The sequence below is a fragment of the Hyperoodon ampullatus genome (assembly GCF_949752795.1).
Source record: "Hyperoodon ampullatus genome assembly, chromosome: 17".
Classification (NCBI taxonomy): Eukaryota; Metazoa; Chordata; class Mammalia; order Artiodactyla; family Ziphiidae; genus Hyperoodon; species Hyperoodon ampullatus.
Genome location: NC_136930.1, coordinates 51,375,428 through 51,387,911, shown reverse-complemented (window position 1 = coordinate 51,387,911; position 12,484 = coordinate 51,375,428). Strand labels below are relative to the sequence as shown.

General features: G+C 36.8%; 1 protein-coding gene across 1 annotated transcript in view; it reads right to left on the bottom strand.

Annotated features, from left to right (window-relative positions):
• The window catches only part of PKHD1L1 (PKHD1 like 1), a gene marked incomplete at both ends in the record, with an annotated part of 150,274 nt that overhangs the window by 42,885 nt on the left and 94,905 nt on the right, over positions 1 to 12,484 (bottom strand). Inside the window, 8 exons of the mRNA XM_079722158.1 lie at positions 242 to 360; positions 778 to 907; positions 2,172 to 2,320; positions 2,667 to 2,755; positions 6,163 to 6,334; positions 6,893 to 7,052; positions 8,036 to 8,187; positions 11,313 to 11,504. Coding sequence (XP_079578284.1) covers positions 242 to 360; positions 778 to 907; positions 2,172 to 2,320; positions 2,667 to 2,755; positions 6,163 to 6,334; positions 6,893 to 7,052; positions 8,036 to 8,187; positions 11,313 to 11,504 — 1,163 coding nt within the window. The remainder of the gene's footprint in view (positions 1 to 241; positions 361 to 777; positions 908 to 2,171; positions 2,321 to 2,666; positions 2,756 to 6,162; positions 6,335 to 6,892; positions 7,053 to 8,035; positions 8,188 to 11,312; positions 11,505 to 12,484) is intronic.

The following is a 12,484-nucleotide window of genomic DNA, read 5'->3' as shown; positions in this document are numbered from 1 at the left end:
CATATTTTCCTTTCATAACTAATAGATACATAATGTTCTTTATATGTTCTGAAGAACCTTTGACACCACAATTTTTAAATGCCTGCTATCAAGTCAGCTTTTTGAGTGCAAGCTAATTGCAAAACATACATTTCTCTTCTGGTTAATCATGTGACAAAATAAATGTCCATTGGAATAAAGAAGAAACCTTAAGTTGACCCATGGCGTGTTTTCACTTTCCACCACATAGTAATTCCTCTACCTGCCAATCCACAGCATCCATCAGAGAGAGGACTTTGGAACCTGCCTCTGCAGTTTCTGAGAGCTTAGTTTTATATATCGAACGTGGAATTCCATGAAGATCCAGCTCACCAAACACCCCTACAGGAGAAAAACACACCTATTTATTCACTGCATAGAACTGAGTTACGTGCTAGTATAAAATGAAACAGTTAGTAGATATATTTTAATAAGCGACTGAACAATATTATTGCTTATATAAAAGAAAGATTACAAAGAAAACCAGATTAGAGAAACAATATACATATGGAGTGATTCATTAATGTTAGTGTTGCAATAAATTACATTTTGGAAATATGCACATCTGTATCTATTTTAATGTGACATGATTTAATTTTTTAAAATCTCAGCAACTTTTATAACCTGTTACTACAAATCAGTGTCTGTAAAAACTTCTGAAACCATAACATCATGAACTCATAACAAATCTTTTAGTGCTACATGTTCTAAAGTAGATTTGAAAAACTAATATGACTCTTGGTATCTGGAAACACATACCTAGGACCTTTGATCCTTGATTTGGTCCTCCTGGAAGAGCCCACTCTGGAGTAGAATGATTCCCTCTAAGAACAATCTGTAATTCTCCTTTAAAAGGGTTATCTTCCCAGCCACCAATTAATCTACCTCCCTGCAGTGAAGCAGAAAATTGTTAATACTTCAAAACTGAGCAGGAAAAATTTCCCCATAAAAAAGGAATTAGGAAGACTGGTAGCCTCCCCTAGTAAAAATGAATGAATTTTTGTTTTACAAAGAACCGTACTGTAACTAGAAGTGACCTTAATTTAACCCATCCACTTTGGGATGGGCAGTTTAAATGATTTTTCCAAGGTCAAATTCAACATCTACTACTGTCAGAACTGGACCTGAAACTGAGACCTCCTAAAACCTAAACTAGTGCTGTTTGAACAGATCACACTGTACTTTAAAATAATGCAGCATATATAAAATATACTCTTCTATTTATATCTAAGCTATGTTATTCATGAGCCATCACTGTTAAAAAAAATTGCTATTACTAAATGCTTGCTGATTCTATGCCAGGCATAACATGCAAGGCTTTACATATTTTATATCATTTAACCTTTACACTAAACCCATGAATTGGAATTACTATTCTCATTTCATAGGTGAGAAAACTGATGCTGAAAGAAGTCAAATAACGTAACCTGTTACCAAACTATTAAACAGTGAGGTAAGGATTCAATTGTAGCATTAATTTACCTCTACGCTCTGTATCTAACCAAAATACCACACACCTTTAAAGCATTAAAGGCCTAGTTTTATGAAAGAAAGGCTCCCACTTATTTTTTAGTGGTGCTTAATAGCTTTTTGGTTAAGCTATTCTTTTAAATGAACACCAATAAAAGACTGACAACAATTAAACTGATTAAACTATTACATGTTCAAGACCATCTGAGGTTTATGAGAGAATGAGATGATTATTCCAAACAACTGAAATATTTGTATTAGTCTGCTCCTGGTTTTCATAATCCCATCTACATCCATTCATTTTAAGAAATACTGTTTGCTTTCTTAAAAAAAAAGGCTTGAAATCTTTTAATTTTTTTCCTCAGAACTCCAGTGGATTCTCTGTTAGTTGCAGCAAGCTGTGAGTTTAGCTTTACCTAATAATAATACAGATATTCTAAAGGATTGAAAATGAGCAAACCTCACACTAAAAAGTAGCATGATAATTACTGCTTTAGGAATGTGTCATTAATATTTAAAGGGGAGCAGAAATATATTGAACTTAGGCTTGCATTTCCTGGGGTAGAGCCAGTTGTGTTTTAATCACATCAGGTGCACATGCTTTCTTATAATTTGCTTAGTAAATCTCCAACATTTTAGCATTTGGCTAATAAGCGTATAAATTATAAGACTGTCACTCTTACCTGCAGTGATATGTAAGTAGCATTCAGAACAACTTTTCTATAAGAAGACTCTGCAGCTCCCACATTATGTTTATCTTCCAATTCTAGAACCCCCCAAATAATGAGTCTTTCCATTGGTGGAATATCTGTGTCTGCCACAATCCATGTTCCTATAAAACAAGACTTTAATATAAGGAATATAACATAATCCATAGACTATAGCCTATAGATAAAACACTGACAGCCCTATCAGTGAGTCCTAATTTTGATGTTCGTGAGCCTTTTTCCACACAATGACTAATTCTTGTTTCTCTCAGAAAATCCATTATTCTTAATATTCAGGTTTAAATCCACATAAAACCCAGAAGCGACGTCTGACATCCAGGACACAACGATTGAATCCATCTCTTCACATTTTCTCTTTCTCCAAGGTGTGCTGCATAAAGGTATCTACCCTAACTGCTAACTATTGTGGTATAAACACAGCATTTTATTTATTTACATTTATGCATTTACCTTCAGGAATAACAACATTTGCTCCTGGGTGAGGTATGGTATAATTATTTTCTCGAGATGACTGCCAAAAAGAATCATTTGACCATAAGCTGAAAAGAGAAAAGAAGTATTTCCATTAAGTTTTATCTCTGTATATTTAATGAGCATCTCCTTAGAGTGTAGCACTATACTAGATGTTTTAGGGATGACAGAATGCAAATTGGATAGTTTGTAATTTCAGTAAATAGACAAGCTAATGTACGCTATTAGTAAGGTACTCAACACACACAATTACATATATAGTTTTTTCTCCATTGAAGAAAACTTCCTTTCCACCCACAATCCAAATCACATTTTCTCCTACTAAATCCTTATTGTGATACCCTAATTTTGTCTAAAATGTAAATAACTTAACTTCCTTATAAGATTTCACATGGTGGAAGACTGAAAAGAAATGCATCCTTTGTCTATTTAAAGACCCTTACATATGGTGTTATTTCATAGGGAAAGGGACAGGAGGGTGTATAGTTGGCTAGATTCTATGAAGGGAAGGCTGGAAGAATGGTCTGTGAATAGGCAAGGATGGGTCAATGAGGGTGAGCCGCTGGGCTGGGGGCAGGACGGCAGGCCTGTAACCAGAGTGAAGGTTACGTTACATTGAAATAAATATGGAAAGCACAGTTGGAAGAGAGACGGTCTCCACTTTCCATCACTATGCCTGCTTGAAACTATCTCAGTGCAAATTGTTACAAAGAATGTTATTATAAAGTTGACTGCATTTTCCCATTTAAAAATGTTCACAGGGGGTGCTCTCCTGACCTAGTAAAAATGTTTAAAAATTCTATGATACTAATGCAGGAATTTTACAAATAACCAATACAGTTTATTTCATTAAAAGTATATTTTTATCACACATTTGAATTACTAAGCAATATTACTAAAAAATCTGTTGATCAAAAATCCTGACATAAAAATTTTGTCTTCATGGATTTAAAAGAGAGGTTAGCAATTAAATGATCATTTAGGATTATTTAGATTCACAGTAATACATTTTTCATGACGCAATCTCAATGAAGGTTTGTTTAAAGGTTGTATCTCTCTAACTAAATAAATTGATCAGGATTGTGCAGATTCAATAGTTGAGTTCATCTAGCTTTTCTCAAGCCTTTCATTCTTATCCCCAGCAGCACTATACTACATGTTATACATTCTTCTTCTAATTGCCCACTGTTACGATCAAAAAAGCCCAGTACTTCTTAAACTAAGCATTTGTGTGTTGTGTATCTAGACGTGTATATTCTAGTCCTGAGGTACCAGTTTTGGATCAAGATTCTGTTTGTTTTCACTGATAGCTATTTGCAAAATACCAATTAATAATTCCAATTATAGCTATTTCCAGTGAGCAGAACTCATATTGTGAGAGGAAAAACACCTATCCTATGACATATACATGTAGTATATCAACACACACCTCTATCACATTCTGGTCTATACCAATCTAAATCTATTAATGAGTCATAATAAATATTAAGTAAATATTGAATAATTTTGTCTACCTTAGGCTATCTAGGGCTTTTTGGCCAATAACGTTTATGGCCCATATTTCTTCTGAAGTTCTCTAGACTCTTTTTATGAGCCTCTCTGCTTTCTCTACTGTCCCTCTGTTACACAGAGTAGTAAAAGTGGCCTTTTCAAAATGTAATGTCACTTATCAGCTGAAACATTTAAAGGCTTCTCATATTTCTTAACACTAACTGCCTGCATGACCTGAATGGTCTGATTTCCACCTATTTCCAATGCTATGTCCAGGCCACTCTCCCCTGCTCACAAGGGTCCAGCCATGCAGATTTCCTCTCAGTTCTTAGATATGCCGCACTCTTCCCCACATCAGGGCCTCTGCCCAAGTTGTCCCCTTGGCCTCGAACCCAACCTTCACACAGCAAGCTCTTCCTCATCCTTTGGGTCTCAGCTAGAATATCCCCTCCTTTGAGAGGCTGTTCCTAACCATCCACCCAAAGGAGGCCCCTGCCATGTTGTCTTCTGTCCCAGCCCCTTATCCATTCCCTTTACAACCTTTATCACAACTCAAACTCATATGCTTTATTTTCTGTTTACTTTTTTGTTTGTTTGCTTGTGTTGGCATCTGTCTCTTCAGACAGAATGTGAATGTTATGGGGGCAGGGACCACATCTATGTTGTTCACAACTGAATCTCAGAGCTCAGCACAGTGCCTGGCACATAACAGGTGCTATTTTTTAATGGTTGAATGAATATATAAACAAATTCAATTATTATTCTTTTGTGCAATGTTATCGCAGAATCTGTATATTCTGAAATCGTAATTCACTTAATAAATAATATTGATTTGTACTTGATGCACAGTAGTGGGCTCTTACATGCCCACTAATTGTTAACTTTTATCATCACCATCGTTATTTTTATGGTTATTATTTGCCCATAAGGGACACAAATATACATCAAATCAGGATCATGCCTTTAAGGGCCTTAAAGACTAGTACTGTTGTGTACTAGTACCATCACGTATGGTAATTACTATAATATAAAGTAGAAAGTTATGTTTCATATGAGAAATAAAGGTAAAGGACTTTATAAGTTTCAAAGACAGAAAAATTATTTTTAACTACAAGACTTAATATATATTTAGGAAATTGAATATTTGAAATAAAATTAAATAAGTTGTATTACAAGACTTGACCAAGACTGTTATTCTATTTAAAATATGACACCAATGAACTTATTTATAAAACAGAAGCAGGGCTTCCCTGGTGGCGCAGTGGTTGAGAATCCGCCTGCCAATGCAGTGGGCCCGGGTTTGATCCCTGGTCCGGGAAGATCCCACATGCCGCGAAGCAACTAAGCCCGTGCGCCACAACTACTGAGCCCACGCGCCTAGAACCCGTGCTCCACAACAAGAGAAGCCACCTCAATGAAAAGCCCGCACACCACAAAGAAGAGTAGCCCCCACTCACTGCAACTAGAGAAAGCCTGCCATGCAGCAACGAAGACCCAAAACAGCCAAAAATCAATAGCATAAATAAATAAATTTATTTAAAAAAATAATAAAAATAAAAACACTCAAATACACAGACACAAAAAGACAGTTATTCTAGAGAAAGAGATGCCACCTGCTAAGAAAGCATTGGATCAATGAGGACATAGTTTCTGGTGCTGTTGGAAGTTTGTGATCTCAGGTAATTCACTTAAGGTCTTCAGGCTTCAGCTCTCTCACCTATATAATAAGGGAGTTGGTCTAAAAATCCAGATCTAACGTTCTGCAAGTATTAGATTCCCAGTAACTTTCACACATAATTTTTGTGAGATTTTTTTCCATTTTGTCATCAGGGTGGTTGTAAGGCTCAAGTGAAGCAATGAGTGTGGAAGTGCTTTGGGACCTACTGTGCAGGAGGAGGGCACCAGTGTCTCAGCCAGGATGACATATGAAAAGGATGCTGTCAAGAACTATTGAAGTATATTAACGAACAAAAGGCCTGTATACTTATATGTGGCTGGTCGCTTCCTGGGAATTGGTTTTCTTGATGGAGGATGTATAGGAAAGCAATCCTGGAGAACACAGCAGTAAGCTTGGAAATTAATAACAACATCCTTCACATCAGGATCCAGGGTCCCAGAAATGGACTGGCTCTGATGAAGGTCATTTTTTCCTGACACTGAAAGTGAAGTAAAAGCAGTTTAAACTAACATCATGATCAAAGTACTTGAATGTAAACAAAATATGGCAATTTGAAAATATTCTTTAGATAGTAACTTGGTATAATTCAAATGTATGGAATAGGTATGAAAAAATTCTGACAAAATGCACATGTCTGATTAAGAAGCAGAGTCAAAATACCTTGACAAAAACAAATATTTTAGAACTCGATTAAACTGTACTCTTAAATATTTTTATTTTCCAAAAACAATTAAATAATAAAAATGGAAACAAAATATATGATAGTTCATTGTACTCATTTCCTCTAATTTTGTGAAATAAATGTTGGGGCCGATTATGAGTGTTGGTGCTACCTCCAAACATAAAATGTAAGCTCTTAATTCAACTCAAGCCTCTTCCAGGGTAAATTTAGTCTCCATTCTTTAATTCAACAAACATTTATTGAATCCTGCTATATACAAGGCACTATATAACACATTTGCCCATTAAGCAATTTTTCTCCTCCTTTAGATGAAGCAATAGATAAAACAATCACTTTTGCCTATTGAATACATACCCAGGTAATATAGAGTACTAGTGTTTGCTTCAAGGTGCCAGTCTCCATTCTTGCTAGTATTCCAATTCAATGGATTTGAAGAGCCGTTCCTCATATCAATGATATTAAACATATCAGCATTTTGAGTGAAGTTATGAGATATGATTACATAGTCTTGTTCCTATAAAAGTTTGCAAAAAAGTGACTTGTTTTATATGCTAATATCCTGTATAACATACACTAATTTTGATGACATTAATTAATTAAGCCCATATTAAAACTTAACTTTTGGTTTTAGTTTGGTTTTCATCTTGCATTTATATTTTGTTTATTAACATTTTACCTGTCTATGGTAATAACACTAACTCTATCACTAAGGTAATGAAAGTCTTTCTTTCTTTCTCTCTTTCTCTCTCTCTCTCTCTCTCTCTCTCTCTCTCTCTATATATATATATATATATATATATATATACACACACACATATACATATATATGTATACATTCAGAGAATATTTAATTTCTATAATGTTTCAAAACATTTGAAACAGTGCTAGGTATTGTTTTTTTTGCTGCCCATATGTAGTACAAGTAGAAGAAAGTGAACAGGGATGAAAACACCCAATTCAGGATACTGGTGACCATTAGCAGTGAAGAGTGGGGGGCTGATTTCAGAGTAAGCCATACAGAGGACTTCCACTTCACCTAAAAATGTTTATTTCTTTAAAAAAATCTGAAGTACATAGTCACAGAATGTTAGATTCAGATAGAGCTGGGTGGTGGGAATATAGGACTCAGCCTGTTATTTTCTGTATTTGCTATATTTCATAATACAAATAATAAAGCCCTTAACTGGTGCCCAAAACATCATAAGCACTGAATAAATGTTAGTTATTATCATGGTAATAGTAACAGGGCACAAGCTTAGTACTACAGGAATGTGGCAGAAAGATGGCTTACTTCTGATTCTTAAAGGAGGGGAGTTTTTTTGGCTTGCTTCTGAGATTTAGGATGGGTCATGAAAAGTGTGCAGACTTTACCAGGTCAGTATGTGAGGCAAGGGCATTCTGGGCCTCACAGTTGGTGTAAGGATGAGTGGGTGGGCTGCTTTTGAGTAATATGCAATCAAAATTATTAGAAGATGGATTACGCAACTCTTTGTTTACCTTAAATCCATAGAATGTTGACGTATACGAAATGTTGGTTATGTGATCTACACTTTTAAAATACCAGTTAATGTGCTTTGCATTTGGAATCAGAGCCATCCATCCAGACATATGAGTCAGTCGTTTCTTCTGAAAGGGAACAATGCTTGTGCCTATAGAACATAAAACAAATCACAGTAATCTCTACATCTAGAAAATTCCTTCTCTTATGAACAAGTGCAAAGGTAAATATTACTCTAGTCTACGGAAGTCTCTAAAGAGGTCAGTATAGTATTTCATTACTTATGTTCTAAACGTCTTTGTTTACCTGAAGGCCCCACTGTTCAATATCACACTTAACTGAAACATAAAATGCTTTCTCACTTGGAATGCTGAATTGAGATGGAGCCTTTATTCCTTAGGGGAAAATAAAATTGAACTATGATGACAATAATGACCACTAAGACAAAAGTGCTTAAATATATCAATACAATTTTTTTTTTTTTTTTTTTTTTTTGCGGTACGCGGGCCTCTCACTGTTGTGGCCTCTCCCATTGCGGAGCACAGGCTCCGGACGCGCAGGCTCAGCGGCCATGGCTCACGGGCCTAGCCGCTCCGTGGCATGTGGGATCTTCCCGGACCGGGGCACGAACCCGCGTCCCCTGCATCGGCAGGCAGACTCTCAACCACTGCGCCACCAGGGAAGCCCCTATCAATACAATTTTTAAAATACATTGATCTAAAATATAATTCCATTTCTATTCTTTTAAGAACTTAATTCTTCAGAATCCTTGATCTGCAAAGTATGCAAATATAAGTCCTGAACTTTATTAGATTCTCCTATATGGGTTGTGTTAATCAAAATCAGCCTAGCAAGTATGAATGGAAAGCTTTGATTCAGAGCCCTTAAGGAACTAGACTAAAGTAGACCTACCTCTAACACTGGCCATGATACCCTAAATTTTGTGAATGATGAACTTGGAACCTGAACTACCTGTTATGGGAAAAAAATTTAATTTGAGAGAATGCCTGACAACTTCACTTGAAGATCTGAAAAGATCTCTCACAATATAAAGAAAAACATCTGTGATTAATGAATTAATTCTATTTTTTCCTCTCCCTTCTCTCTTTCTTTTCATCTCTGATTGAATTTTATGTTAAATTTGCAACCTCTTCCCTTACAAAGTTAGGTGGAAGAAGCTAGGAGCAAGATTGCAAAATAAACTGTCATTCTTTTCCTTTGGGGATAAGGCAAAGCAAATTCCAATATCAAGGAGGAACAAATTCTTTGGCTTATGAATTAGCATTAAGTTTTGAAAAGCCCATGACCAGAGGCACTAAAAAGTCACAGTTTAAGAAGACCTGCAGAGTATGAGAAGAACCATGATAATTTGGATTATTCAGCAAATATCCACTCCTCTCCCCTCCTTGAGGGCAGAATAGACTTCCCTGCTCTGTGGGTACTAGGTGACTTCTTTGGTCCATTGGCTATTAGCAGAACTGACACTGCAAAGACTTAAAAGTGCTTGCTGGGTGAAACATGCCCTCTTGAGCCTCTATCACTGCAATGCAAAGAGGCTCCCCCAGGAGAATAGTGGGTAGCATACTAAGGTGACCTTTGGCATATGCAGACAGAAAAATTATATAGATCTTGGGGGACAGAAATCTAATTCAAGTTACCCAAGTGGAAATTTGCTACCTCTTACCTATTTCCTAGATCCAAGCCAATTCACAGACTGGAAGCAGCTCCACTGAGTGGGAGAAATCTGTGGCCATTTATCAGGCTACTGCATACTAAGGAGAGGAAATATCCAGACCTTCCAAGAGTTGTTAGCTTCTGGCTCTGAACTGATACTAACCCTCAGACACCCTAATGGCACCATGGTCTACCAGCTGGAGTGGCAGCTTATGAAGGCCAGGCTCTAGAATGAGTCTTTGCTCAATCTCATGCCTGGTCCACTGAGGCCACTGGCTCATCTTATGGTTATTCCTCCAGTTTCAAAATGTATAGTGGAAATAGGCACAGAACTTTGTTTGGAAGAAGGGCAGAAGTTGAAATTCTCACAAGAAATATCCTTCCAAGAGGATCTGATAACACGGAGTGGAATACCAAAACCCCAGCATGTCCTGATGGAGTTGACCCAGCTATAATTTTAGCAGTTATAGTATGGCTGGTATAATTATGCTACACGTTTTCAAAATTCACTTGGCCTATATTGAGATACATAATTTTAGTTTCAAATTGCAAGTTTCTACCTTGTAAATATGATTAAATGTGGAAATTTGGGAACGCTGTCATCAAGAAGCTACATCATTTAGATTTATGCAGAAAATGTAGAAAACTGTATTTAAGAATCATCTGATAGCAAATGTTTGATTCATCAATGCCTTTCCTATTTTCCAAAATCTGCGGTCTGTCAGAACAGTGATATGAGAGTGGATTAATTGTAGATAGATATTTTAACTAATAATTCATAGACAGATGATGGATGTGTGGATGAGTGGATGGATGGAATGATATAAAGATCTGAGCCAATCAGGGCAGGCCAGGTCAGATGTGATGAGAATAGATATACTTAGTAACTGGAAGAATTCCTAATGGAGGGAAGGAAAATCACACAGGAAGGACTGAGTGAACACTCTAGGAACCAGGCTCCCCCACCCTGTTACCAAGATAAAAGAAAAGCAATCCTAAATCCTTGAGGGGGGAAAATGCAGATATTAATGCCACAGTGAAAAATCTGAGACATGTGAGAATCAGGGCTACTACCATATCCCCATTTAACTTGCTTGTCTGGCTGGCGCATATGCCAGATGCATCATGAATAATGACAGCAAATTGATGCAATCTAGTCAGGCAATGATATCAAGCACATCTGGTGTTCCAGGTACATTAGCTTTACTGAAACAAATCAGTAAATCAACAGTCTCTGTGCAGCTATTGACCTAGCAGATGCTCCCCCCATCCTATTTCAATCAGCAAAGATAATCAAAATAATTTGCTTTCAGTGGCAGAAAAAATGGTATATTTTTACTGTCTTGATCCTAAAACTATGTCAACTTTCCTGCTGTCTGTCATAATATTGTCTGGAGGTTCCTTCATCAGCAGAATGTCATGCTGGTCCAGGCGTTTCTTCAATACTCCTCACGAGCCCATTTTGGGATGTGATATTTGTTTCCTGCCTGGTTTCTGACTGATATAAATATTATGCTTTTCCTAGTGTTCTCAAGAAGATGATGATGAAAATTGAAGAAAACATATTTAAATGAGTGGTTTAAATGGTTGTGTTCTACTTACCAAAGGAGTCTGAGAGAACCACATCCTTTTCAAGCAGAGACACTGGAGAAGGCTTGTTGAATGCCAGCCGGTGGAAGCTGACCGAGGCGTCACAGACAGACCCAGGGAATCCTGTGCTCCACTCGGCTTCTTGACTGCAGTGAGAAGGGTCCAGCAATGAGCTGTGTGGAATGACGGTGTGTCCTTTGTGACCTAGGAAATGAACACAAACAGCCGACTTCCTATTTCATGTTAGAAAACTAAAAAGCTAAACTGTCTAAAACATACATTTACTATAACCCATAGTGCCAGGAATACAATCTAAAACTCTAGGTTCCTGGGGTTTTTATTTGGCATGGGGTAAGGGGACCTCTACAAAGGCTTTGCAGTGGACTCTTCTGTCAGGGAGCTTATCATGGATGCAGCTGAAACATGGGATCTGAAGCACCCATGAGAGCCAAAGTAGGGGATGGGATGTGGGATAAGTAACTTGGTCAAGGACACATGGAAGGATGCAAATCCAGGCAGTTTGACCACAGAGCTTGTGCTCTCAACCAATGGACTGTCAACGAACTTAAGAATCTAAGCTGAATTAAGTAAATGAATAAAGATCACACAAAGCTCTGAATATTAGAACCACCTAAATGTTCTCCCTCTTAAAGCCACAATTAGAACAGGAGACAAGTCAACAACTGTAGTTGAGAATTCAGTCTGTTTGAATATTGAGATGAACCTTCCATCTTTCAAAGGCTTTCAAAAATAAATATCTGTTAATATCTGTAGCTTTACTTGTCAATTGTCTCTCTCTTATAAAGTATTATGCAGAATCATACACACACACACACACAGACACACTTCCTATCTGATTTTGCCAAGTCATTATCATTAAAATTTTATAAAAATGCTAAATCCTAGAAACCATGATTATTTACAAAAGGATTTGACTTACTCTGAACTTAAAATGGTAGAAAAGATTTAACCTACAAAGAATGTTGAATTTTGTACTAGAGTTCACATATTCTTTGAATCAATTCCAAATTCAGAATTTAGATTGGAAAGAAAAAGGCTAACAGCAGGCCTGTGACTTATTACTTCCCTCTAAGGTACTTGAGCAGGATACATCCAGTCTGTTGCTTATGTAAATAAACCTGGAATTTATACATTTATTGGGCATGACTGGCTGGAGAATCTGG